At 55.2% G+C, this 26,993-nt stretch overlaps 2 protein-coding genes, 1 long non-coding RNA gene and 4 other non-coding genes across 16 annotated transcripts; 6 read left to right on the plus strand and 1 right to left on the minus strand.

Annotated features, from left to right (window-relative positions):
- Window positions 1–966: 966 nt before the first annotated feature.
- Window positions 967–7,601, plus strand: LOC110135450 (Friend virus susceptibility protein 1-like). Of its 7 annotated transcripts, none has more exons than XM_070450419.1 (5): window positions 967–1,201; window positions 3,037–3,074; window positions 4,479–4,517; window positions 5,598–5,638; window positions 6,065–7,601. In XM_070450419.1, exon 5 carries the CDS (start codon window positions 6,093–6,095, stop codon window positions 6,942–6,944), a length of 852 nt encoding a protein of 283 aa, XP_070306520.1. In that variant the 5' UTR covers window positions 967–1,201; window positions 3,037–3,074; window positions 4,479–4,517; window positions 5,598–5,638; window positions 6,065–6,092; the 3' UTR covers window positions 6,945–7,601. The 7 variants fall into 7 exon arrangements, with proteins under 7 accessions (XP_070306520.1, XP_020746163.2, XP_070306521.1 ...); XM_070450420.1 differs by lacking the exon at window positions 967–1,201 and adding an exon at window positions 1,215–1,327; XM_070450421.1 differs by lacking the exon at window positions 967–1,201 and adding an exon at window positions 1,369–1,403.
- LOC139030107 (small nucleolar RNA SNORD88) lies at window positions 2,860–2,950 on the plus strand. Its single transcript, XR_011482420.1, has one exon. It is a non-coding gene; the product is annotated as a small nucleolar RNA SNORD88 (small nucleolar RNA).
- LOC139030106 (small nucleolar RNA SNORD88) lies at window positions 4,306–4,399 on the plus strand. Its single transcript, XR_011482419.1, has one exon. It is a non-coding gene; the product is annotated as a small nucleolar RNA SNORD88 (small nucleolar RNA).
- Window positions 5,419–5,510, plus strand: LOC139030105 (small nucleolar RNA SNORD88). Its single transcript, XR_011482418.1, has one exon. It is a non-coding gene; the product is annotated as a small nucleolar RNA SNORD88 (small nucleolar RNA).
- LOC139030104 (small nucleolar RNA SNORD88) lies at window positions 5,900–5,994 on the plus strand. The gene has a single exon (XR_011482417.1). It is a non-coding gene; the product is annotated as a small nucleolar RNA SNORD88 (small nucleolar RNA).
- Window positions 7,602–9,258: 1,657 nt separating the features above from the next.
- ACP4 (acid phosphatase 4) lies at window positions 9,259–19,124 on the minus strand. Of its 4 annotated transcripts, XM_070450418.1 has the most exons (12): window positions 18,902–19,123; window positions 18,205–18,296; window positions 14,362–14,466; window positions 14,202–14,288; window positions 13,277–13,423; window positions 12,925–13,023; window positions 12,576–12,671; window positions 10,824–10,956; window positions 10,661–10,743; window positions 10,141–10,283; window positions 9,725–9,963; window positions 9,259–9,649 (listed from the first exon to the last, which is right to left on the minus strand). In XM_070450418.1, the coding sequence occupies exons 2-12, from the start codon at window positions 18,226–18,228 to the stop codon at window positions 9,534–9,536; spliced, it is 1,272 nt and encodes a 423-aa protein (XP_070306519.1). In that variant the 5' UTR covers window positions 18,229–18,296; window positions 18,902–19,123; the 3' UTR covers window positions 9,259–9,533. The 4 variants fall into 4 exon arrangements, with proteins under 4 accessions (XP_070306519.1, XP_020746165.1, XP_070306518.1 ...); XM_020890506.2 differs by having other exon boundaries at window positions 9,259–9,963; window positions 18,223–18,296; window positions 18,902–19,124; XM_070450417.1 differs by having other exon boundaries at window positions 9,259–9,903; window positions 18,902–19,124.
- A 6-nt stretch (window positions 19,125–19,130) lies between these two features.
- LOC110135453 (uncharacterized) lies at window positions 19,131–19,631 on the plus strand. The gene is made up of 3 exons (XR_002313377.2): window positions 19,131–19,269; window positions 19,366–19,425; window positions 19,529–19,631. It is a non-coding gene; the product is annotated as an uncharacterized lncRNA (long non-coding RNA).
- The last annotated feature ends 7,362 nt before the right edge of the window (window positions 19,632–26,993 follow it).

The following is a 26,993-nucleotide window of genomic DNA, read 5'->3' on the forward strand; positions in this document are numbered from 1 at the left end:
TGTCCTTGACAGGATCCAGGAAGACCAGCGAGGCCAATGTGCTGGTGTAGCCTGAGCAAGGACGAGAAAGGAAGGAAAGATAAGGGCTGAAAGGGAACAGAGACCAGGTCACTCTGGGCGGTGTGGGCCATAGTGAGGACTTTGCATTCCCGAGTGAGGTAGAACCAGTGAAGGAAACGTTATCACTTCTTTAACGTGCAAAATTTAGGTCTCTTCCCTTTACTTCAGATCACAGCCTCCTCTCCCAGGTGATCAGGGGAACCAGCTAAACAAAGCGTGTTCTATTCACACAAGGGAATACTTAGCTACAGCTTAAGGAATGAGGTCACTCCGTATACTGATGGGACGAGACTACGTATGGGAAAACTGGAGTTTAAAAAAAAAAAAAGCATCTTTACCCATAAGACGTGTGTGTGTGTGTGTGTGCGCGCGTGTCTATAAAATTAAAGTCCACACCAACCTGTTGATACTGCCGACTGTATGCACTAGGAGGACTGAAGTAGAGGTTTCATTTCATACGTTTTTAAAAAAAAAAAAACTTTTCCAATCATGTCAGTTGCAAGACACTCCTCAAATCGCCAACCATACCAAGAATCCAAGTTCCCAGGCGAGCCCGGGCCTCCAGGCCCCTCCTCCCTCGACCCAGGCGGGAAACCAGCCTTCCAGCCTCTGCCCCGCCCCGCCTACCTCTCACTGCGCAGGCTCGGCCTCTAACTGGCGCCACGCAGACGTTTTCCCGGAACGCCCCCTTGTCAATCTCCGCGCTGGCCCCGCCTCCCACCCTGCGGCTGGGACTGAGTAGGCCCCGCCCCCGCAGCCACCGCGCTCACCGCTGCCGCTCCGGCAATCCCAGCGGCTTCGCCTTCCTGCCCCGCCCACATTCGGGGAGGGGTCCTTCTCCCCCATGGCCCGCCTCTCGTGCTGTTCACAGAATTGCCTAACTCTAATGCAGGATAACGAGCCCCAATATTTGCTTGCTCTCATTTTCTCCGCCTCCCTCATCTCATCTCCTGTTAGGAAGATTCTTACTCTTATTTACCTATTTCCCTCCCCAAGCACCAAAGTACAGATTCCGACACCGGCGTCTCTGCTGGACGCCCCGGGGCGGGGCCCACCTGGCGCCGCGGGGCGGGCCGTGCGAGCGGCGCGCGCAATAAAGCAGAGCGCGCAGCGGCTCGCACATGCGTTGCGGAGAGTGGAGGTGAGCGTTCAGTTTTGCTGGTGTTTGCCGGAGGGCACGCGTTGGGGACTCGGTCACGCGTGACGTGTGTGCCCGGGGCTGCAGCGGGGGCGGGCACGCCGTGGCGGGGACGGTGTCAGGACCTTCGTAAGCACTCAGCACCCGCGCCTCGAGGCGATCCCTGGGTGTTCCCTTCGGGGCGGCAGTGGCTCACTCGGAGAGGGTGATGGCTCCCTGGGGGCGCTCAGGGGGTGGAGGAGGAGTCCTGCCGAAGCGAAGGCGGACCCCCGGGGCTGGCCCTCCTTTGCGCCGCAGTCTGGCTGCGCCGTGTCTGCTGCCCACGTTTCAGGGCTCCGCCATCTTGTCAACTTCTGGGGGGAATTTGCGGGGTGTGGGGAGGTGGGGAGGGTAGGCTTATGACATAGTCTTTCTGCCTGAGGTTTTCCACTCCAGTGTTAGCTTACACGTGCTTTCCTTAGGAAATCGTTCTTACGTATTCTGATTTCATGTGGCTGGAGTGTTTGTGCGATGTAGAACAGAGGCCGCGTGGGAGGTAGACAGGACCGCGAGGGTTGCCGCGGAAGAAGTGGGAGTGGGATCTCTTAAGTGAATTACTGGGTTGTGTCAGAACCAGAGGGGAGTAGTTGTCGGACAAAGTAAATGGGGCCTTCGTTCACTTTCAGGAATCATTCTGACACAGTCATTTAAATATCAGTTTTGTGCTTGCTCAGAACATCAGAGTTTTGTTCAGCGTTAGTTCTCGGCTAATGGGACTTTATGGATAGCGTTTTCCCGACTCCCGAGCAATACCACACCTCCTCCAAGGAGATCCAGCCCAGGAATAGCTTGTCGATTTTCTGTTTCCCCACCACAACCCAGCAAGAATCTCGTCCAGCTTTGTTTCTCCTTTTAGAAAACAGTTAATTTTATCCTAACTGTTGCCTTGTCACAAGTGGAAGGCAGTTTCTCATCCATTCATCACTCTTTTGCCATTGTCCCATATATTGCCTTTTCGTTGTTAAAATCCCCAAACATACAGGGAAATAGATGCTTAACAGGACGTTTCGCCATGTTTGCTTTTTGTGTACTTCATGTTTTGGAAATAAATTTCTTAATTCATCCAAAATAGTTAACACAGTGTCTCTAAAATAGCATTTTCTCTATTTAATGACAATGTTGTCATCATCCTCGGTGAGATTGATTCCTTAAGGAAGCCATCTCCCATCTGCTCTGTGGCCATAGTTCCTGTCATTTCCAAAATGTCTTTCACTGTTTTGTTCAAAACTGGTGCGTTTTAAGGCTCTCTGGTGACTGCTTGTGCTTCAGGTTTCACTTTTCCTCCTTATACACCGCCCCCCACCCCTGGACAGTTTCTTCCAAGGGATTTGCATCTTAGTGGTCACTGTTCAGGGTCAGCAGCCGGTAGAGTCAATGCTGGAAATCTGCAAAACTGGGCAAGGGGAGTAGTCAGCAGGTTCTCTCTACGTGATGGGTTTAGGACAGTCTTCTGTGGACCTGTGACACTGGGGAGGTGAGAGCATCTTGGTGTCACACAGGGAAGGCTGTGGGCATTTGTACCCCGTGATGGATTTGTGTTTTCCAGTCTCTAGGCACTGTTAGCTTGCTTGGCTTCTGTCCCTGAAGGTGAGTGGCCCTGGGACCTGGTTGCAGAGGGACCCGGGCTCTCATGATGTCCAGCACTGGGCTCCGATTACCCCGTGAGGACACAGTGCCCCCAGGACCTTTGACACCTGGGGATCTGAGGGGCCTTGGTTTTGATGTTCTCTGGATTTCACCCCGACCCCCACCCCAAGACTTTCCTCCCCCACCCTCACCAAATCCTTCCTGTGTTACAGGTGTGTCTTCAAGCTGAGAGGCCACCCACCCCACCTTGGTAAGAACCCTTGCTCCCAGTACCTGACCCATCCACATCTAAACTATCTCACCCTCATTTGGGATAACTTTGCATCAAACCTCTAATTTATCTGCCAGCAATCATGCAAAGCCCAACTGTCCTGTTCTTGGGCTTAGAGATGTTAGTCAAGTGATTGCTCTCCTGAGCCTCAGTTTCTGTGTCTGTAGAGTGGGTACAATCCACCAGGAGCAGATGTGCCCCAGTCCTCTGACCAGTTGGGTGGGGGATAGTGATTCCTCCTGCCTTCAAAGGTAAGGTTTGAATATGACAAGGAATATGGACTGCAGAAGGGGAAGATGTATAGTCTGTCCATGGTATCCATGGGGATTGATTCCAGGGCCCCACAGATGTGGAGGGCCCAGTGTAAGTTTTTGGATTTCAGGGGAAAAGGCTAATCCAAAATCTTAATTTTCAGACTCAGCAGAAAAGAAGCAGAAAGGCTGGAAGCACTATCATTGTCACACTGTAGGGTGGTGGTGGTGGAATTTGTAGACAATGTACCTTCCAGCAGAGTTTAGGCAGCTTCCCATGAATCATGCCTATGTAAACTGATACAGTTATCAAGTTTACCCTCAATTTATACAATAGCCACTGTCAAAAGACATGGTTTATCTGGAGACTGTCTCACAAAATGTTTCAAGTTTTGGAGAATGTTTCACAATTGTTTCAACAGCTAAATCATTAAGTAGGCATGGGTATGTGTGTTACCTGAAAAGAAACAACTGTTCCCAGTTCTAGGAGGGTTTTTTTCCCCACCTCTATTCAATGAAATCTGGGCCTAAATCTGTATTCCCACTAATAAGGTTGACTTGAGATTGATGGACATAGATTACTTTCTAAATACATACTATGTAGAACTGAAAGTGTAGTCTCTGGGAAGGTTTAGATTCTTGCTGACAAGTACCTGAGAGGGTGAGAAGCTGTGTTCTCTGAAGGGTTAGCTCAGAATGGGGTGCATCGGAGCATCTTTTTGGAAGGGCTCTTCTCTTCATCCAAAGTGTTGTGGGCCGAGAGGGAATTTCTGGGAAGTGTGGAGTTGGGAGGATGCCACTTGGGCGGGATATGTGAAGGGGCTGAGAAGAGGAATCCCTAAGGGATGTGTGACATCTGTAGATTTCCGAGGCAGCAGAACTGGCAAGATGGAAGCGTTTTATTCTGCATCAGCCAGTCTGAGGACTGTGGGATTGGGGTGTGGGGTTTGAGGGCACTGGGACCCCCATGATGTCCAGCACTGGGCTCTGATCTCCACTGAGGACACGGTGCACCCCGGGACCTTTGACACCTGGGGGTCTGAGTGGGGGATCCCACCTCCAGATGGAGGAGGGGGCGTGGTTGCTCCACATGCCACCAACCTCCAGCTCCCCCACCCCTTCCTGTCTGCAGGTGGTTCCTCCAGGAGTTGAGCAGTCTGGCCACCCCTCGGTAAGAACAGAAGAGACTCCCCTTGTTATTAATACTGTAATAATCATAATCCAATTTACAGTGGCATCAATTTGTTAATAAAATGTATAGATTATGGTAATAATAAAGATAGATGCTGAGCACTTAGTCTGAGCCCGGCTGCATTTCTAAGCCCTAGAGTTGTGAAGTCGCTCAGTCGTGTCCAACTCTTTATGACCCCATGTACTGTAGCCTACCAGGCTCCTCCGTCCATGGAATTTTCCAGGCAAGAGTACTGGAGTGGATTGCCATTTCCTTATCCCCCCAGTAACCTCATGATTTGAAATAGGTGCAGTTTTTGTCACTATTTCACAGCTGAGGCGGAGGCACGTAGAGGCTGCAATTTGCCCATCCTTGGCTCCTTCTGGCCAGGAGGGGGCTTATTTCTGCAGCCCCCATGTTCAGGGGGACCAGTGTGGTGGGGGCTTTCTCTGTCACCCCTCTTCCCTACAGTTGAGGATACAGGACCAAGGGGTGGGTTTTGATTCCTGGTTTTGCCATTTTGACAGGGCGCCTTCATGATTTGTCTGCACGAATAGGGCTGGGGCGGGGTGGGTGTATGTGTGTGTGTGCTGTGGGCCTGTCTCCCATGAGGTCCCAGGCCCCACCCTGTCTGGGCTTGTAGCTAATGCCTCAGCCAGTCCTGCTGGGGATTGAGGAGGTGGCAGAGCTGGGGGTCCTTGAACAATCAGCCTTTGCAAGCCACCTCCGAAAGTACTGCATGCTCCCTGAATTCCTGTGCCATCCGCTGCAAAGATGGAGGGGTGGTGGTAAGAGGAAGTGGATGCAAGAAGGGCTGGGGTGAGGAACAGGTGAGCCTGTAGGGGTGGGGGGTGGTTTGCAGAGAGATGTGCTCAGTTGGTGCCCAAAGGGGCCGTGCGAGGGACCCCCGTGATGTCCAGCACTGGGCTCTGATCTTATATGCAGACATGGTGCTCCCCCGGGACCTTTGACACCTGGGGGCCTGAGGGGTCCCAGGCTCTGGGCAGAGGTGGATGGGGATCGTGTCTGCTGCACCCCACCAACCTCCTCTTCCCCACCCCCACGCCTTCCCATCTGCAGGCAGTTCCTCCAGGAGTCCAGCCGCTCCTTCAGCCCTCCCGGTAAGAACAAGTTCTTAGTGGGTTGGCCAATGCCGTAATCGTATCGAACTTATCCGATGTAGAGATGGTGGTGATGGTGGTATCCGTACAGGCAGATGCTGAGCACTAAACTATGAACCAGGCACAGTGCTAGGCACTAAGGGCATTTAATCTTCACAGTAACCTCATGATGGGGGCATGGTGGGTGGTGTAAGGTATAAGGGGAACCGCTTGGCGTGTGCAGAGACATCCGGTATCCGGGCTCCTGAAGGGCCGTGCTTGGGGCCCCCGTGATGTCCAGCACTGGGCTCTGATCTCCCGTGAGGACACGGTGCCCCCCCCCCAGGACCTTTGACACCTGGGGGTCTGAGGGGCTCCCCCTCTGGGGAAGAATTGGGGGTGGGTGACTGTTTCCCTGCCCAACACCCCTCCGTGCCCTTCCCGCAGCTCCGGTGGCCCCCCGCCTGGAGCAGCCATGGCGGGGCGGGGCGACCGCTACTACACGTACACGGAGCTCCTGGCCATCGCGCGGCGCTTCCGGCAGAACCCCAACGAGCTCATGATCAGCTGGATCCTGCGGGTGTATGACCAGGGCGGCCAGGCCCTGTCCCTGAATTCCGGGGAGCTGGCCCTGCTGGGCGACCTGACCGGCGACGCCGTCTTCAACTACCGCTGCAAGGCCCTGCGGGGCGACTGCAAGACGTTACTGGCCTGGCTGCTGCTGGCCTGGCGCCAGCGCTGGGAGTCCTTCCTGCACTTCGAGGCCACCGAGCTGCCCTTCCGGCCCTGGACCACCATGGAGGAGGGCATCCAGCTGGTACGTGAGCTGGGCATGCTCGACTGGATCTACCGCGAGCCGCCGCTCCCCAAGCCTGCCCAGCTGGCGCCGGAGGACCTGCCCTTAACGCAGGGCCTGCAGCGGCGCCTGCTGACAGCCGCGCCCTCCGAGCTGCGGCTCTCACTGGTCAGCCTGCTGGTCAAGGGCATGACGGTGCTGGAGGCAGTGATGGAGATCCAGACCATCGCCGACGTGGGCCTGCTCTGGCGCCAGAGCCAGCCGGGCCGCGCCAAGCTCATGCTGGGGCCGAACCCCACACGCAAGGACCTCATGGGCTGGCTGCTGAGCCACGGCGTGCCCAAGGAGCGGGTGGACAAGCAGCCCACCAAGGTCCTCCTGGAGCTGTACATCAAGGAGGCCAAGCGCAGCCGCGGCCACGCCCCCTGCGGGCTGGGAGACGAGCAGCCCCCGCCTCCCCCGTACTCCGACCAGGCCTGCGGGGAGGAGCCGCCGGTGCTCCAGGAGTATGTGCCCCCCACCGTCGGGTAGGGGAGACGTCGGCCAGCGTGTCCAGGGAGCCCCAGAGATGGGTGGTGTCCGTGCCCGCGGCCACCGGTGGGCATCACCGGCCGCTGCTGGTGGAAAACAGGCGGCTGGCTGGCTCTTGGCAGCTGCTGCAGGATGCAGGGAGAGAGTCTGTTACATTTCCAGTCTGTTACACTTTAGCCCGATGGGCATGGTGGGGTGGGTGCGCCTTCCGCCCCCACTGCTCTGCCACATGGCCCCCCCAACCCCCCAGGCACTACAGGCCAAGTGGGAGACCCCGCCGCCCACACCATGAAAGCACTTTGAAGTTTGTACCCGTTTTCTTAAGGTTTTTTTGTTTGTTTGTTTTAATGCAATATTTTTTTACTCTATGATCTTTAGCAGACAACACTTGTTTTTTAGCGGTGCTCGTTTCCCCCTTTGTGAAGGATTGTCTCTTAAAGACTTTTTTCTTTTCTTCTCCTGCAATGCCTTTCTCTTAAAATGGAATTTTCGACAGGGGTTAGCCTGTCCCTTCCTTTTTCTTCAGCTGCGTGTGTGGCTGGAGGGTCTGTCACCTCCGGGTGAGGGGCACTGTGGCCAAGAATCCCAGCTTTGTGAGGATGGACAGCCCCAGCAGGTGGTACCACGCATCCATTAAAAAAACAAACACATGTGTCACTCCCTGTGAGCTGTGGTGTTTGGGTGCAGGGGTGAAGCTGGAGCCAGAACCTTCCCCTAGTGAGGCTAGGGGTCGGTTGCATGGTCTCCATGACTGCCCCCCCCCCCCCCCACTCGCCACGCTGTCCGCAGAGAGGGGAGCACTGGGCTCTTAGGCTGTGGGAGCTGCTCCCACCAGCAGGGTTAGGTGAATCAGCTAGAACTTTGCTTGGGTCTTCTATGGCTCTATGGGGCTTCACTGGTGGCTCAGTGGTAAAGAATCTCCCTGCCAATAAAGGAGACGCAGGTTACATCCCTGGGTCAGAAAGATCCCACAGGAGGAAGAAATGGCAACCTGATCCAGTATTCTTACCTGGGAAATCCCATGGACAGCGGAGCCTGGCGGACTACAGTCCATGGGATTGGACATGACTGAGCATGCTCACACATGGATCCATAAGCAATAGACTATGTTCCTGTACCCCCTCCACCCCCCCCCCCCCAAGACCATGAAGTGCAGAGAGCATTCCTAACCCTTCCCTGAGGCCCTGTGACTGTCCCAGAACTCCAGGGCCGATGGTGGCCTGCGTTCTCATGACCCGGGCAACCTGGGGGGCCCAGATCCCCTGCCCCATGATGCTGGGTGGTGGGTAGTGCCAGGGAGGGTGTACTGGTGGCCCCACTTGGGGCAGGAGGAGCATTTTCCTGTCTTGTCTAGCTGTGAAGACCCAGCTGTTAGCCTCTGCCCTTTTTCTCCCATGCCTGGAAAGGTCTGGGTCTGAACACCAGGCCCCACCCCTGGTGCTCCAGCTCTGCCCCATCTAATAGGCACCAAGTGGCATTAGAGTGCCTGCTGCACACCAGGCTACTCATCCAGTCAGATGGGGTGTCAACACGATGCAGACATCATCGCTGGTGCCCCAGACTGCTGCTTGGTGTGTGGGGAGGACAGAGCCTCCTGGGTTGAGGGGTGACACGAAGCCCCACAAGAGCAGGCCTGGCATCACCCAGTCTATGACAAGCACCCATGAGCCTGCTGTTTATTAGATGTGTGGTAGCTTCCCTTAGTTCAGTGCCTGCCCGCAAATGAAGCTCCTGATCTGTACCTTCCAGGTACAAATGGGACCTCAAGGCAGCCACTGGCTACCATACCTGGCAGTGCTCAGGTGGGGTCCCTCCCTCTTCAGATCATCATTGTAGCCCCTGCTTTGCTAGGGGCACTGTTACAGGCCCCACCAGCTCTGCTGGTTCCCAGAAGGTTAATTTCAGGGGCCTGGGGTTTCTGCATCAAAGAAGGTGGGGCTCAGTTCATTCTCCAGGCGTGCGACCTTCAGCTCTCCAGGCTTCCCTGTCTGTCACCAACTCCCGGAACTTGCTCAAACTCATGTCGATGGAGTCGGTGATGGCACCCAACCATCACAGGTGGGGGCAAAGACCAGTTAACCCAGAGTCCCGGCCTCCAGACCAGTCCCAGCAAGCAGGCTGGCAGTGGGCCCAGGCTTTGAATCCGCGCTCTCCCAGCAGTGCATAACCCACAGTGGGGGGCTTCCCCCAGAGTACAGGTGATGACACCTAGACACGGGTTTCCACACGCACACCTCGTGCTCCCAGGCATGTATAGAAACCTGCACATAAACACCCATGCAGGTATTACCCATAGAAGCACAGGACACATAAGTCTGCACGTGAGTGTCAAGTATGTATATACACAAGCACTACACGGATTGATGCAGGAGTGCACGCATGGACAGCCGTCCGCGTGCACCTGCACACAGACCCAGGCACCCTTCAGCCCACACTCATCCACAGGGCCACGTGTGGCTTCCAGGCCTAGGAGCCCGGCCCCGCATTCTCCCAGCGCGCACAGTAAGTCACAGAAGCCAGAGGAGCGGGTGAGCAGATGTGTTGGGATCCAGGTTCAGTTGTGGGGGAAGGGGTGCCTGGTTTCATGGCTCACACGGGGCCCCCCCAGGCCCGCAAGCAGCCAGGTCTCCAGGCCAGCAGGCCCAGCCCCATGCTGAGGGCCGCCAGCACGGCCACAGCCCCAGCCAACAGGGGCACCACGGTGGCTGCGGGGAGAACACGGGGGTGTGAGTCTCGAGACCGGCGCCCCCCACTCCCACCCCAGCGCCGAGGGCCGTCACCTGCGGGGGTGGCGGGCTCGTGGGAGCCGTGGCAGGGGATCCCGTGAGCCGGAGGCCGGGCGGGGGCCGTCAGCTGGCGGAATCGGCTTAGTGGGCAGGGGGCTGGGCACCCGGGGAGGCGGAGAGTCAAGGGCAGGCCAGCAGAGTCGTTGCGGTAGAAGAGGGAGACGGTGACGTTCCTGGAGGGAGAGAGGAGGCGCCTTGGTCCCTTCTCGCCTTCCCTGCCGCTGACTTTGAATCTGGAGAAGAGCGACTGGATGAAGCATTGCGCTTCTGACTCCTATCCCTGCCAATACCGCCCCTGTAAACTCCCCCTCCAGGCCCGTACCTGGGTCACGCCGCGTACCGGGGTCTCCATCCCTCCTACGCTAGAGCGCCCTGGCCCCGCCCACTTCCGGGTTCCGCCCCCTCCTCACCCTGGGTGGTCGCCGTCTGTGTCGTCGTGGTCCGCGTCGGCCAAGCGCCGCCGGAACTCAAAGCCGAGGCAGGCGGCGTAAGGCGGTGTGTGCCCGTCGTACAGACCCAGGGCCCCCTGGAGGGCCAGGAGAGTGCTGTCGTGCTGCGGGCGGATCCAGGGCTGAGTCGGGGCTCCTCCAGATGGCCCTCAGACCCCTTAGAACAAATAACGCCCCCCCAAACCTCCTCACCCTGGAGGCAGCCCCACCAGTTACAGGTGGTCATTTAATAAATATGACTGAACAGCTCAGCCAAAAAGCCTGTCCTTCCAGAAGAACTGAATTCTTTCCCATCATCACCTCCCTCCTTCCAGATTCCATACCTCTGGTGATATGACCCGAGAGTATAGTTTGGAGATATGTGTTACTCAAGGCATGAGGCTGAGGTTCCACCGGGACCATGAGTCCCCCCCTCACCCAAATCCCACCCCCTCCCCATCCCTGTGCCCACGTGGCACTGCCTCCCTTTCCGAAGACTTACAGCAGAATACATCACCATCTTGAGTGGCAGCCCCAAGCGCTGCACCCGGGAGAAGTTAGCCAGGATGGCATCTAGCAGGATTCCTGACAGGGCAAGACAGAATGTTAAGAACCCTCCAAAGGAAGCCGCCTGGGCCTCCCAGTCGCCCGGCCCCACATCTCACCCCCACTCAGCTGGGCCTTCTCCGCTGCCTGGGGTGGGCCCACATGAGCTCCGATATCCAGAGCCGAGATCTGAGCTAGTGTCTGCAGGACGTCTGGGGAGGCCCAGGATGGGAGGGAAAGACCATGGGCTTGCTGAGGAGAGAGGGAGGGAACAAAGTGACCGCGATGTCCAGAGCTCTTCTTGCTCCCCTCAGACCCACTGGCAATGCCCCCATCAGCTGCAGTTCACTCTTCCAGCCCTTCTCTGACTGATGCCCTCATAGGCAAGGTCTGGTCAGGAAATTATGGTGTGGGTAATGTGCTAAGTTGCTTCAGTCGTGTCCAACTCTTTGCGACCCTATGGACTGTAGCCCACCAGGCTTCTCTGTCAATGGGATTCTCCAGGCAAGAATACTGTAAGGGGTTGCCATGCCCTCTTCCAGGGGATCTTCCCAACCCAGGGATCAAACCCACATCTCTTACCTCTACCTGCATTGGCAGGCGGGTTCTTTACCACTAGCACCACCTGGGATGTCCTTGGTGTGGGTAATAGCAATTATTAATTAACCATGGTAATAACCATTATTCCAGAAGCCCTTATCGGAAACCCTTGGGGCCAGAGCTGTTTCAGAATTCAGACATTTGGGGGGACTTCCCTGGTGGCCCAAGACTTCCCTGGTGGCTAAGACTCCATGCTTCCACTGCAGGGGGCCCAAGTTTGACCCCTGATCAGAGAACTAGATTCCATATGCCACAACTAAGACCTGGTGCAACCAAATAATTGATTAAATAAAAAAATAATAATAATTCAGACGTTTGGAATTTCAGAAAGTTCTGGTGGTGACGGTACTATTAATATATACCTCCTAACTCTCTGGTCAAGGCTATGGTTTTTCCAGTGGTCATGAATGGATGTGAGAGTTGGACTGTGAGGAAAGCTGAGCGCCGAAAAATTGATGCTTTTGAACTATGGTGTTGGAGAAGACTCTTGAGAGTCCCTTGGACTGCAAGGAGATCCAACCAGTCCATCCTAAAGGAGATCAGTCCTGGGTGTTCATTGGAAGGAGTGATGCTGAGGCTGAAACTCCAGTACTTTGGCCACCTCATGCAAAGAGTTGACTCATTGGAAAAGACCCTGATCCTGGGAGAGTTTGGGGGCAGGAGGAGAAGGGGGCGACAGAGGATGATGGCTGGATGGCATCACCGACTCGATGGGCATGAATTTGAGTAAACTCTGGGAGTTGGTGATGGACAGGGAGGCCTGGCGTGCTGCGGTTCATGGGGTCGAAGAGAGTCGGACACAACTGAGCGACTGAACTGAACTGAACACATCCAGTGGGGGCTGGGGCAGCCGCCTTAGACACACACGTTGCTCTTCCCACCAGGCAATTAGGAACATTCCCATTAAGTGGGTAAGCAAGGACTGCCAGCCTCAGGCCACTTCAGGTCAGCGCCTGGGGCCCAAGCTATGCCTTCCTGCGCTTTTCCGATTACGGAATTGGAGGATTTGAACGGCAAACACGTAGACCGAAAATGCCTCACCATGTGCCAGGCGCTATTTTAAGCGCATCGCGTGAATTAACCCCTTTTGATCCAAACAGCAACCCAAGTTGATACGAGTGTCGCCATTGTCGTTGTATAGATGGGGAAACTGAGGCACTAAAGGTTAAGTGACTTGCCTGAGGGAACACAAGTAGTGAGCAGCAACGCTGGGATTGGAACCCAGGGCCCTTAACGACTTGGCCGGCTGGGTGTATGGGTCAGGGGCCCACCTGGCAAATCAGAGTGTCCAGAACCTTCCACGCCTTGCGCAGCGGCTCCCCGACCAGCGACAGCCCCGTGAAGTTCTCCAGGCGAGTCAAGAAGTCCTGCAAGAACCGAACCGGGATGGGTGAGCCTGGCAAATGTCAGTGCCCCTAGGGTCCAGCCACGTCCGGCCGGCCCCGCCGACCCCGCCCCTCGCCCCGCCCCCTTAGCCTGTCGGCCCCGCCCTGTCCTGTGGGTCCGCCACATCCACTGGCCCCGCCCCATCCCGGTCGGCCCCGCCCCCTTCGGCCTGCCGGCACCGCCCTGTCCTGTGGGTCCCTCCCCATCCTGCCGCATCTGGCCCGCCCAGCTCACCGTCCAGCCCTCCAGGGCGGTCTGGTACTCAGCGGCCTCCGTGGCCTCCCTCAGCAGCTCACGGTATCGGGGACAGCTGCGCGTAGGGAACCTCAGCAGCTGGAGGAGACTGAGGCTCAGAGGGGACAAAAGTGTGACTGGGGCCCGACTGCAGGCAGGGAAGTGGGGCTGGGGTGGTCCTGTCTCTGGTCCACGGTTTCTCCCAGATATGGCTGAGCAGCGCGGGGTGGGCGGCTCACCCCATCGGGAGGCCCCAAGCCCCCAGCCCCCAGCCCCGTCGGGTCTGAGCCTGGTCTCTGAGCCACCGGCCCTCTCCATCCCTCCCGCCCCCAGGCCCCGTCCAGCCCCTGACCTTGTCCTCAGTGACCGGCACGGTGTGCACAGGGATTGGCCTCCAGGCGGCCTCGGAGCGCCCTGGGGCGGCCTCAGGGAACAGCCCCGCCAGATTGGCCTGAGCACTCTCCAGTGTCCGGTCAAAGTCTGTGCTGCGAATGTACACCTGGATGGGGGGTGGGGAGAGGACAGGCCAGAGAGCTGCTGTCGGGGTCAGAGGTCAACTACAGCAGCAAACCAAAAGCTTCAGATTCAGCTCAGGGTCGAAGGTCAGGTGTTAGGGGTCAAAACTCAGGGCAGGTTCAAGGACCTGGCCTTCAACATTAGAAGTTGGTGTCAAGGGTCAGAGGTCAATGTCAAGAGCAGTTGGGTTGGGGTGGGAAGTTGGATGGACACTGAGGATTAAGGGGATCAGTTAAGCCAATGAAAGTCGGAAAGGAAGATCAGAGTTGCTGGAGGTGGAAAGTTAGAGGTCAAGAGGAGGAGGGCAGGTTGGAGGTCGTGAGATCAGGTCAGCAGGAATGATCCTATGGTCATCTGTCAGGAGATAGAGGAAGATAGAGGAAAGTCAGATTTGATGAAGGGTAGAGGTCAAAGGTTGGAGTCAGAGGGCCGGTAGAATCAATGAGGGACAAAGACAAAATCAATCAAGTTTCCAAGTCAGAGGGACTAGCTGGGTTCAGTGAGTCAGAACACAGAGATGGAGACCAGAAAATAAAAGTCAGAGTTGATGGAGGTCAGAGGTCAAGATGTGACTCAGGTTGAGATGGAGTCAGGGGTCAGTGTGGGTTAGTTGATGGTTCATGGGTCAGAGGTCAGACCTAAGGTGCAGGTCAGGTGGATGGGGGTCAAGGGCCAGAGATGGAGGCCCAGGGAGGCTCTGGAGTCAGTGGGGATCAGAGGTGAGAGGTCACGAGGTAGGATGAAGGTCAGCATGGCCGTACCTCTTCCCGCCGGTACTCGGGACTCAGAAAGTCCTCGTAGCGGCTCCTCAGGAAGCGGCCCAGCTCCAGCTGCTGGCGGACCCCCTCCTGGGGACAGAGCCGGCTCAGCGGACCCCTCCCCGCCCCCGCCCCACCCCTTGCTCCATCCCCAGCGTCTCACCTCGGTCAGCTGGCCCAGGCCACGTGGCCACAGGGTGGATGCAACCTCCTTGTGTGGGTCAGTGGGGTAGGAGGCCAGCGGGGCCCGGTCGCCATGGCGGAACACCTGGGGAGGGGACCAGGTCAGGGCCGGCCTGGGGGACGTGAGGGGCTGGGCCGGGGCAGGGGGCAGCTCACCACCGCCACGAAGACCAGGGGTCCTTCCGTCAGGGCCGGGGGCAGCAGCAGCAGCAGCAGCAGGAGAGGTCCGGCGGGGTGGCCCCGAAACCCTTGCCCGGCCATCTCCACACAGCCAGACGCTGAGCTCAGCGCACTGTCTGCGCCACAGCCCCACCTGCTCATTACCCCCGCCCCAGCACCCCCCCACCAGAAGAGCAGGTCCCAGCACGCCTCCCCTGGATCCAGAACCCCCACCCACCAGGGCCTCTGTCAGCCATGGATTCACCGGGGATGCGTCAGTTTAATCTTTCCCGCAACCCCAGGAGGTGTTGATCTGATTGCCTCCGTCTCCATGGTGCGGATGGGAAAACTGAGGCACCGCCAGGGTAGGCAGTCTGCCTGAGAGAACACAGCTAGTGAGCGGCAGAGCTGGGGTCTGAGCCTAGTGCCCTGAGAGTGGGTGCAGAGGGAGGGAGACCCCCACCCCTGCCCCACATTCTAGACCCTGCCCTCTCCTCCCTCCCCGCTATGCCTGCCATGTCTGTTCTTTGAGGTTCTCTTGAACTTCTTGGTGATTTCATCTTCTTTCAGTGCCACTCACAGCTGGCCAAAGCCAACAAGCCCAGAGGCTGAACACCCATACCCTGGAGTTGGGACAGGTTGGGTTCAAACCCCAGCTTTGCCACATATAAAGCTGTGTGATTTGGGGCAGGTTACTGAACCTTGTCTGTGCCTTTGTTTTCTCATTCATAAAATGGGGACAAACACGGTCTGTACCTCAGAGAGGTTCTTTGAGAATTGACAAGTTCTAATAGATTGGGAGCCCCAGTAGCTCACTGGTAATCTGCCTTCCAATGCAGGAAATATAGGAGATGCAGGTTTGATCTCTGGGTTGGGAAGATTTCCCCCAAGGAAGAAATGGCAACCCACTCCAGTATTCTTGTCTGAAAAATCCCATGGACAGAGGAGCCTGGCGGGCTACTGTCCATGGGGGTCGCGAAAAGTTAGACACAGCTAAGCCACTGAGCACGCAATGCAATGCAGTGTGTTCAGCACTTATTCCAAGGGTGTGCAGAGTAACTACTCAGTATGTCAGTTATCTATTGCTGTGTAACGGGTCACTCTAAAACATAATGAGGACTTCTCTTGTGGTGCAGTGGATAAGAATCCACCCGCCAATGCAGGGACATGGCTTCCAGCTTCAATCCCTGGTCTGGGAAGATTCCACACGCCATGGAGCAACTAAGCCTGTGCACCAAGGAACTAGATCCCCGCACGCCGCAGCTAAAGATCCTGTGTACTGCAGCTAAAGATCCTGTGTACCGCAGCTAAGACCTGGTGCAGCCAAATAAATGAATAAAATAAGAGACACCACAGAGAGCTCCCTGGTCTCTCCTATCACAAGAGGACACATCAAGTAACTGGCCATCTGTGAACCAAGAAGCCGGCTCTCATCAGACACCGAATCTGCCAGGACCTTGATCTCTGGATCTCCAGCTTCCAGAACTAGGAGAAAGAGATTTGTGTTGTTTAGAAGCCACCTCATCTGTGGTATTCTGTTAGAGTGGCCCAAATGGATTAAGACAAGCCCCAACTCAAGATCCTTAACGTAATCATTGCTGCAAAGTCCCTTAAGCCGTGTGAGGGAAATACAAGGTTCTGGGGGTTGGGGTGTGGGCAGTTTGGGGTTATGACTCAGCCCACCACGCAAGAAAATAAGGGGCAGCCCGCCCCACCCCTCTGCACACTTTCTGTCCTACTCCTTCCGGTTCTGTGCCTTTAAGGAGGCCTTCTGTCTTCAGCACCATCCTGGCCCCTCTGCTCTCTGGATCCCATTTGGGGTCAGCCAGTGAGAGGAGCAGGAACTCCGAGGATGGTGCTTTCTTAGGGGAGGACCCTGTCCCTTGAGGGTCTGGTGACACGGTTCTCACCACTTGATGCCTGTGTGTGTGTGTGCTAAATCGCTTCAGTTGTGTCCAACTCTTTGCAACCCTATGGACTGTAGCCCACCAGGCTCCTCTGTCCATGGAGATTCTCCAGGCAAGAATAATACTGGAATGAGTTGCCATGCCCTCCTTCAGGGGATCTTCCCAACCCAGGGATTGAACCCATGTCTCCTATGGCTCCTGAGTTGCAGGTGGATCCTTTATCACTGAGACACTGGGGAAGCCCCCTTGATGCCTAGGAGTGTGGATTGATTCGCTAGGGCTGCCGTAATAAAGGACTGCAAACTGGCTGGTTTAGGTACCAGAAATTAATTAATTTTTTAAAAATATTTATTCATTTATTTGGCTGTGTTGGGTCTTAGCTGCAGTGTGTGGGCTTCTCCCTAGTTGTGGAGTGCAGGTTTAGTTGCCCCGAGCTTGTGGGATTTTAGTTCCCTGACCAGGGATCAATGCAGAGTCCCCTGCACTGGAAGGCAGATTCTTAACCACTGGACCACCAGGGAAGTCCCTAGCCATCAGAAATTTATTGTCTCACAGTTTTGGCAGCCAGGAGTCTGAAATCAAGTGGGAAGTTGGTCCCTCCTGGGAGGAAGGATCGGTTCCCAGGCTCTCCCTAGCTTCCAGGGTCGTTGACAATTCCCTGGCTTTTGGGAGCATCACTCCAGTCTGTCAAAACAAGGTGTCTCTTCTTATAAGGACACTGGTTAAGACCTGATCTTAACTTGATTTACATCTGCAAAGACCCTATTTACAAATGAAGTCACATTTATGGGTACCAGGGGTGAGGACTTGAACTGACCTTTGGGAAGGATTCAGTTCAATTCCTACTGGGTGGCAGCAGCTCCCTGATTTTTCTAAGCCCAGCCCTGCACCATCCCACCAGCTGTGAACATGAGCCCTGCATTAAATTCTTTCCAACCAAACCTTTTTGAACTGCACCTGCCACTTTCTGCTGCAATACTGAGACAGAACATCCTTCCAGATTTTTCAACACATTTTTTTTTAATGTTATTTATTTGCTGTGTCAAGCTGTATGCAAGGTCTTAGTTCCCCGACCAGGGATCGAACCTGTGTCCCCTGCATTGGAAGCACAGTCTTACCTGCCTTGGGAGCGCAGTCTTAACCACCAGACCACCAGAGAAGTTCCCACACACATTTTTAAAATATTTGTGTGCTTTTTACTGAAATGAGATCTTGAAATTTTGTAATGATCTCCTACTTTCCACATCAACAATACTTTCACCTCATATAATACCCACTCTCAGAGGTCCCATATGTCATCCCAAATATCATGTACAGCTGATATATCCAAACCAGAACCCAGTTCAAAAATCACCCATTGAACCTGGAGTTCCTCCTGAGCCCCGCCCTCCCCCTCCTCCTGTCTCTAGCCTCCAGGCTGTTCCCTGCTGACAGCTGAGACAGGAAAACGGAGAACTATCACCTCGATCAGCCACAGCTGGGAGTGTGCATGTCCTCAGACTCAAAACTATAGCCACTCTGTGCAGACGGAATCGTGGATAATGAGGGCTGACTGCACTGGTGTCTCTGTCCTCCATGTCACTCCTAACCTCGAAATTAGTCTTGAAGGCATGATGGACCCAAAGAGATTCATGTGTCTACAGACACCACCTACTGAGAAGGAGGGCTGGTGGAGTAAACAACAGGGGCCACCGGAGGGCCAGGGGAGTCCCAGGCGCATCACTAAGCCCGTGGCCCAGAGATGGGGAAGTTGTTACCTGCGCCATGATTTCTACCTTCATAACTGCTGCTCCATGAGATGAAAAGATGCTTGCTCCTTGGAAGGAAAGCTACGACCAACCTAGACAGCCTATTTAAAAGAAGAGACATCACCTAGACAACAAAGTTTCTTACAGTCAAAGCTGTGGTTTTTCCAGTAGTCATGTCTGGATGGGAGAGTTGGACCATAAAGCAGGCTGAGCACCGAAAAAGTGATGCTTTTGAACTGTGGTGTTGGAGAAGACTCTTGAGAGTCCCTTGGACTGCAAGAAGATCCAACCAGTCCATCCTAAAGGAAATCAACCCTGAATTGGAAGGACTGATGCTGAAGCTGAAGCTCCAATACGCTGGCTACCTGATGCAAAGAACTGACTCATTGGAAAAGACTGGGAAAATGCTGGGAAAGATTGAGGGCAGGAGGAGAAGGGGGTGACAGAGGATGAGATGGTTGGATGGCATCACTGACTCAATGGACATGAGTTTGAGCAAGCTCCGGGAGATGGTGAAGGACAGGGAGGCCTGGTGTGCTGCAGCCCATGGGTTCACAAAGAGTTGGCAATGACCGACTGACCAACTGCTGCTCCCGCCCCCAAAACTGGTGACCCGGCTCTGGAAGGCTCAGCTCCCCCACTGCGTGTCTCTCAAGCTTGCATCTGGTGGACACCGTCGGAGGGAATTTTGCCTGGGCCACCTCACCTGCTCTTCTGGTCTCCAGCCTCCCTCCAGCTCCTGCTCGGAGATATCGCTGCCACTTAGAGCTGATCCTGTTCCTCCCCTGCTTGCGGCCCTTCCGTGGCTCCCCAGCGCCCTCTGGGGCCGTAGGTGTGGCTTCTCCCATCTCAGAGTTCAGATGCCCTCTGTATCCAAGTGCCCGTCTCCCCCAAGCCTCTGGGGCGAGGTCCCTTCTACCCAGAATGCCCTTCTCTGGTCACCATGGCCACCATTCTGGTCTCCCCTCAGGGTTCCGCCGGCTGGTCTTCTCTGTCTGGCTCAGAGGCTCAGGAAAGGGAGAGGGAGGCCAAGCAGCCCAGAGTCTGGAAGTCATGGCCATGAACTTTCAGGAAGTGAGGAGGGGCCCAGCGGGCGGGAGGGCGGTGCCCCAGGGCAGGGGTGGTGGTGAAGGGAAGGGACGGGTCCTGACCTCTGACCCCTCCACCCAGAATGTGACCCTGGCCATGGCCGTATTCACGATCCTCGCTTCCATCTACTTCTTCAACAAGGTGAGTGGGAAGAGGGTGGAGGTGGCAGGCTAGATCTCAGTCGCTTCGGCCTGTGTTATCATCTCTGTTTCTGTGGCTCTCTCTGTCTCTTTTCCTCTCGTAGGCTCAGCAATGAGAAGACACAGGACCACCTAACCCAAGAGTCCTGCCTCTGTCCCAACCATGACTCTGGCCTCTGAGACCAAATAAATGTGACTGAGTCAGCACACCCTGCTCCATCTCACCAGGCTGGCAGGCACACCGCCTCCGGCCAGCTCTGTCTGAGCTCCAGGCTTCTGGGTCAGAGAGAGGAAGCCTGGACTCCTGGGTCTGGGGAAGTTGGGGACTAGCAAGATAGACTCTCAGATTTGAGCCTAGGGGTCCAGTCATCGAGCTGGGTTTTGAAGGATGAGTAGGAGTCTGTCAGAGTTTAGATGGGGGAAAGACATTCCAACTTGTATGCAAGAGCACAGAGGGGAGAAATAACAGGGCTGATTCCCCACAAGGTACCAACACAGACTGCTGTGTACTTCAGATTTATTTCTTCTCTGAGCCTTGGTTTTCTCCTTGGACTCCAAAAGGCCGAAACGACAACCTGACATGAAAGATGTGAATGGAATTTGCAAGCTACAAAGGGTCTGTAGTGGTCATCTTTACTGTTACATTATATCAACACATCTTTCTCTTAGCAAACTCCTATTCAGCCTTCAATACCCACTGTAAATGCCCCTTACTATGAAAGTATCCAGGCCTCCAAACACATAGCCAGTTACCCCCTCCCTCACTAACTGCCTCCTCCCCACTCCCTCTCTCCACCCCCAGGAGGTGGAATGCCCTGGGGGATACCCTAGCCTTTAGTTGAGCTTTATTCATTTTTTTCCATCAGATAAACATTTCATTTCAAGATTTCAAAAGGAGACTTCTGAGCAGAGTGACTGAACATCCTGGATTTCCCAGGGAAGGCCTATCAAATTCTAATTAGGAATTGATTTATAGTCTTACTGTAATTTTGGCTTGCGGAATGCAAACACTCTGGGCCAGTTATTCCAGTATAATTGGGAATCGTATCCTCTTCATTTCTTCTTTTTTATTTACTTACTTTTAGCGGTGCTGGGTCTTCATTGCTGTGAGGGCTTTCTTTAGTTGCAGCAGGCAGGGGCTCCTCTCTAGTTGTGGTGCGCAGGCTCCTCATTGCAGTGGCTTCTCTTGTTGCGGAGCACGGGCTCTAAGGCTCAGGGGCTTCCGTAGTTGCAGCATGTGGGCGACTGATAGTTGCGGTGCACAGGTTTAGTTGCTCCGAAGCACGTGGGATCTTCCAGGACTGGGAGTTGAACCCACGTCTCCTGCACTGGCAGGCGGATTCTTTACCACTGAGCCATCAGGGAAGCCCTGTTCTTTAATTCCTGAAAGTGTCCTGATTTAAAAGGTAGTCTTACTTATAGAGGGGCTGGCTTCCCAGGTGGCACTAGTGATAAAGAGCCTGCCTGCCAGGGCAGGAGACTTAAGAGGACGCGGGTTCGATCCCTGGGTCTGGAAGATCCCCTGGGGGTGGAAATGGCAACCCACTCCAGTAATCTTGCCTGGAGAATCCCATGGCCAGAGGAGCCTGGCGGGCTACAGTCTATAGGGTCACAAAGGAGTTGAACACAACTGAAGCGACTCAGCACACAGCACTTTGTTTGCAAAACTGAGAATGACCACACGGGGGCGGTGTTGGACCATGTTCCCAGCCAGAACTTGGTCCCCCTGGTTCTAGTAGGGAAGTTAGTTGATTTCTGCAAAACCGGAATTCTGTGACCTGGGCGGGGAAAGCCGTTCTTGAGGCTTCCTCTCTCTCTGGACCTTCGCCCCCCCCTCCCCCACCCCCCATCTCTCTCCTCCAGTCCTCGCAGGGGCCCTTCTACAAGCAGAGCTGACCAGTCCCTGCTCACAGCCCCTGCCCCGGGACAGCTGTCCCAGCCCAGCAGACTGGCATCGCAGCAAGGTGTATCTAACCTGACAGCCCTCCAGGCTTTCTTTTTTAAAATCTTACCCACTTCCCACTCCCCCGCTGTAGTATACCCTGGCCCAGTTGCTGAGTCGTGTCTGACTCTTTTGTGACTCCATGGACTGTAGCCTACCAGGCTCCTCTGTCCGTGGGATTTTTCAGGCAAGATTACTGGAGTGGGTTGCCATTTCCTTCTCCAGGGGATCTTCCCACACCAAGGATCGAATCCAGGTCTCCAAGTGTGAGTGTGTCTCCTGCATTGGGAGGCAAATTCCATATATAACCCAGAGATGGTTTTATAAAAAAAAAAAAAAAAGAAAAACACACCCCAGGGCCATCGCACATGCTGTGCTCCCAGCCTGGGCGTCTGCCTCTATTTTGTGTCAGCCCCACCTGAAAGCCTTTGTAAAACCCCTCCTGATCAGAATCAGTCTCCCTACCCCTCACACCTTCCCCACTCCTCACCCTTCTCGGTTGTGACTGGGAGCCTGAGGGTGGGGCTGCAGAATAAGATCTGACTCCTCTTCGACCCCCATGGGTCTTGGCTATCAGTGCTTGTGAAGCGAACAAATATTGACAAAGAAATTGATCTTTGTGTCCTCCCCGCCCCCCTACTCCCACCTCCAGGGTTTTCAGCCATTGAGGGCTGGGTTTTCTCAGTCCCCTGGGAGCTATCGAGGTTGCATTTTCACAACCACAGGCACTTGGAGATGGATGGGGCTCCGCCGGCAGCCCTGGGACTCCTTGGGGAGCTTTTGAAACTCCCAGAGCCCAGCTCTACTCTGGACCACTTAAACCACAACGCCTGGGGATGGGGCCTGGGCATTGATTTGGATTTTAAAAGCTCCCCCAGGAGATGCTAATGGGCAGACCACGTCAGGAGAGGCATCCTAGCAATGCGTTTTCCAAAGACAGAAGAGAGAGGCTTTCCCCACTGGAGCTTAGCAGGTTTCTAAAGTAGCTCTATGGATACATCAAAGGACTCAGAATGTGGAGCAAAAATTAACCTTTAGTTTGGAAACCTGAGGGAGTTTGAAAACCAAAGATTACCAACGACATCCTTCCCCAGAGGCTGGGCCACTGGAGAGATGCTTAGGAGGCTCATGCGTGTTTCAAAAGGCAGTGAGAGAAGGTGAATGATAATGGGTGTCCCAGGGGCCCAGAAAATCCGGGTGTCCAGAGCTGTTCTGTGATGCTCGGTCCTACCTATGGGGACCAGGACATCCCAGTGGGTATGAGCCTTTCACGGTTTTAGCTCCGAAAGTCCTATAGCCCAGTATTGCATTGCTGAGTCCTGGCAATAACCTGGAGCCACCTGGGAAGCCCTAGCATGGACCACAGCCCGCCAGGCTCCTCCGTCCATGGGATTCTCCAGGCAAGGACACTGGGATGGGTTGCCATTTCCCTTCTCCAGGGGAATCTTCCCAACCCAGGGATCGAACCCGGGTCTCCTGCATTGCAGGCGGATTCTTCACCATCTGAACCACCAGGGAATGGCTGGTCTTGTTTTTAGATCCAGGCCCATGTCTGTCTGTCTGTCTGTCTCCCCCTGTCCATCCGTCCCTCTCCCCACTCATTCTCCTTCCCCTCCAGATGAGTTCTGTTTCCATCTCCTCCCGGGTCTTTTGCTGTCTCCGGCTTGGTCCCCCCCAGCAGCCTGACCCATCTCTCACCTCCTCTCCCTGCTGTGGCCCCCGTCTGTCGCCCGTGCATGTGATGCTGTCACATCTGTGTCAACGCCCCCTTCCCCCTCCCAGCATCTGTCCCCTACTTGGCTTGTTTTCTCTCTGCATCTCTGTCCCCCAGTCTCTGGATCCCTGTCCCCCTGTCTCTGGGTCTCTGTCCCCCTCTCTAAACCTCTCTCTCTCTCTCAGCATCTCACATTCTCCAGAATTTGATAAGATGGGAGACCCCCCTCCTCTGTCCCTGTAAAAGTCCCCAACCCTCCCAGGGATTTCTCTTCCAGTCCAAACACCAACTGCTTCAGTGCCAGGCCAGAGGATGAGGCTGGCTGACAAGGTTCCCCAGCAGGCCTCCTGTTAGAAGGGTCGGCCCTGCTCACCTCGCCCCCCCAGAGTTCATAGAGCCAGTGTGCCCAGGACAGGAAGAAGGAAGCAGAACACCCCGGCCCAGAAAACCGCCCTTCCGGCTGCGCGATGGCTCTGCGCCCAGGCGGGCTGGAGCATGGAGGAGTAGCAATCCCGGGCCACCGCCGCAGAAGGTCAGGAAGGCCAGGCCAGGGTCCAGGTGGCAGAAGATGCCACCCAGGGGCCAGCCGGAGCGCGTCCGGGTGAGTCAAGGGCGGGAGGACGCTGAAGGCAGCCGAACCAGGCAGCTGATGGGGGCGAGGCAGGAGGGGCCCTGCGGCTTGGACCACCGGGCTGGGGCTGGCCACCTCCAGCAGGCAGGAGGTGAGGGCAGCCAGGGTTAGAGAAGGAAGAGGGCGGCCTCCGGTAGGCTCGTGGCTCTGGGGGATGACGGCGGCCAAGTCTCCAAAGGGTCTCCCAGGGGCGGGATGATGCTGTTGGGACAGACAGGCCTCCACGTCAGCAAGCCCCACACCCAGCCTCCCCCACCGACTTCCCCGTCTCAGGGACGGCCCACTGTCCCCCCATGCCCAGGCGCGGCCCCCCTCTCCCTGCCTTCCCCTCTCCCCTCACAGTCTCACCCTGATTCTGCCCTGTCCCCTCTGACCCGACCCCACCATCACGGCCCAGTGCAGGCTTCCAACTCACCTAACTGGATGCTCAGCCCAGCCTCCTCCCGGGCCTCCCTGCCTCCAGTCATCCCATCCAGTCCAGAGCGAGCCTGTCCCTCCTCCCCTGCTCACAGACCACCCCTGGCTCCCCAGGACCCCTGGCCAAAGTCCCCGGCCCACATCCTAGGGTGGAGACCCCAGGGTGGTCCCCTGGCCCACCCTTTTCCTGTCCTCAAGGCATCATCACCTCCAACCACTCCCAGAAATAGCACCTGGCTCCAGGCTCATGCGCTTCACCCCTGCTGGCCTCGGCCATCCTCTCAGGAGACCTGTATCCTTCCAGGACTGCAGGACCCTGGCTGTGCCAAGCCCCACTGGGTGGCTGCACTCTTAACAGCCCCATTTTCCAGATGGGGAAACTGAGGCTTGGGGCAGGGAAATTCACTTGCTCACAATCAAAGCTGACAAAGCAGAGCCTGGATGTGCACTCACGCCTGTGCAACCTCGGAGGCCGGGATGTTAGCTCTCGGGGGTCCTGCTCTGTTCACGGGCCTCCGTCTCCCCACTCTGTTTCCTTGTCCTGAGCTCGCCAGCGGGTGGGAGGCAGGGGTTTCCCAGGGAGTCTGAGCAGCAGCCCCAGGCCTGGTCTCTCCCAGAGGACCCAGGATGGGACCGCACACAAGTGGATATAAATCAGAGGGCTGGAAATCGGAGGGGCCACCACGCAGGTCTGAGGATGCGTCTCAGTTTCCCCATCTCTGAACCAAAGATCAGCTTGTGTACCTGAGCGCTGCCTTCCCATCGTCCCCAGGATGAGATCTGAGCTCCTCAGCCTGGCCTTTGCAGCCCTAACCTGCCGAGGCTCCACCCCCATCACCAGCCGCCAGGCTCACCAGGTCCCTTCCTTCTGCTCTGCAGTTCCTAGAACAAGCCGCATGGTTTCATGCACCTATCCAGGCTTTCTCCTTTCCATTTCCTCATTCTGGACCACTCTACCCTATTGGTCACATGCACAAACTCCTACTCAAGCTTCAGAACCCAACTGAGTGCCACCCTCCCTTAGAAACCCTTCCCTACAACTGTGCCACACCAGACTAAACCAGGTATCACCTTCACTGCACATGAAGTCTCTGAGAGGTTCAGGCTAAGCCAAGGCAGGAACAAGGTGTCAACTACGTAGGGGCAGTGTGCCTACACAGGCCTCGTTTTAATTTAGCCTCTCTTTTTTTAAATAGTATACTTTATTTTTTAGAGTATGCTTTATTTTTTTTTTAATCTTTTTTAATTAGTCAGTTTATTTGGCTACACTGAGTCTTGGTTGAGGCATTCAGGATCTTTCATTTTGGACTCTCTAATTCTGGCTCTTGGGCTTAGTCACCCCTAGGTACGTGGGATCCTAGTTCCCCGACGGGGGATTGAACCCACATCCCCTGCATTGCCAGGCAGATTCTTAACCACTGGGCCACCAGGGAAGTCCCATTTTAATTTATTCTTCCAAGAAGACTGTGAGGACAATACTATTGCTGTCGTCATTATATCAAGGGGGAAAGCCGAGGCAAGCTTAAATAACTGAGCCATTCAGTCAATGAAACAACTGAGAAAAGAATCCAGGTTGACTGACTCCAGGATCTGAAATCTTAACCATTGTGTTATTTTCCCTAAATAAAGTTAGACTGAATGAATAAATGCATGAGTCATCCTTGAACAATTGACCCACACAATGCCTCAGGACATGTTTGTAAAAAGAATGAGTGAATGAATGAATGTATTCCCCTCTTTTACTTGGCAAACTCCTATTCCTACATCAATTCCCAGTGCAAATGCTTCCTCCTCCACGATGCCCTCCATGACTTTTCCAGGCACAGTCCTCCTACAGTCTCTCTTCTTCCCTCTCATCCCCTTAATCCCTCCAGACTGGAACTGTCTGTGCCTTATTTTTCCTCCTATACCAGCCTGGGAGCCCCCAGAAGGCCAATTCATATCTGTGTCCCCAAAACCCCCCAGCTCAGAACCACCCTCAGAGGAGGCCTTAGTATTTGCAGGTGCAGCTTAGGGTCTGGAGACTGACCAGGAGGAAGAAGAGGCTACAACCCAGTGATGAGGAGGACATACAACAGCTCAGGCTGGTCCTCCAGTAAGGAGGTGGCTGAAGCTTCAGGGCCCAGAGCAGGCTGAGTGAGCATCATACCAGGAGTCCAGAGATACCCACCTCCTCATGTGACCAGATGCCTCATCCCTGAGCGCCAGTTTTCTCAGTTGAAGAGAAAAGGTCCATAGACAATTGGGTAGTGAATAATAAGCACATCACAGGGACTTGCCTGGAGGCCCAGTGGTTAAGAATCTGCCTCCTGATGCAGGAGATGCAGGGTCGATCCCTAGTCAGGGAACTAAGATCCTGTAAGCTGCATGGTGCAGCTAAAAAATAAATAAAGGCTTCCCTGGTGGCTCGGTGGTAAAGAATCTGCCTGCTAATGCAGGGGACATGGGTTCGATCCCTGGTCCGGGAAGATCCCACATGCCCCAGAGCAACTAAGACTGTGTGCCACAGCTACTGAGCCTGTGCTCGAGAGTCGGGGGGCTGCAACTGCTGCCCCCACGCACTGCAGCTCCTGAAGCCCCGGTGCCCTGGAGCCTGTGCTCCGCAAGAGAAGACACCGCAGTGAGAAGCCTGTGAGCAGCAACTAGAGATAAGCCCGTGCAGCAACGAAGACCCAGCACAGGCAAAAATAATTTTTAAAAAATTAATAATGAATGAAGATGCTACCTGCAGGCTTTGAAGACGAGGAAAGAGCCATGAGCCATGAAATGAGGGCAGCTCCAGGAGCTGGGAAAGACAGAAAGTGAATTGTCCTCCAGGGCCTGGTGACACCCACCTTGGACCCCTGGCCTCCGGAATCATGAGAT

This window comes from Odocoileus virginianus, chromosome 20, assembly GCF_023699985.2.
Source record: "Odocoileus virginianus isolate 20LAN1187 ecotype Illinois chromosome 20, Ovbor_1.2, whole genome shotgun sequence".
Classification (NCBI taxonomy): domain Eukaryota; kingdom Metazoa; phylum Chordata; class Mammalia; order Artiodactyla; family Cervidae; genus Odocoileus; species Odocoileus virginianus.

What these genes read in the sequence shown, in the direction of transcription:
- LOC110135450 (XM_070450419.1), top strand. Translation starts at nt 6,093, where the DNA reads ATGGCGGGGCGGGGCGACCGCTACTACACGTACACGGAGCTCCTGGCC.
- ACP4 (XM_020890505.2), bottom strand. Translation starts at nt 18,228, where the DNA reads ATGAAGGTAGAAATCATGGCGCAG. An exon ending in AGGTAGAAATCATGGCGCAG is followed by an intron (nt 14,467 to 18,204) that starts GTAACAACTTCC and finishes TCCCCTCCCCAG; the next exon opens with GTGTTCCGCCATGGCGACCG. An exon ending in TGGACACTCTGATTTGCCAG is followed by an intron (nt 10,957 to 12,575) that starts GTGGGCCCCTGA and finishes CTCTCTCCTCAG; the next exon opens with CAAGCCCATGGTCTTTCCCT.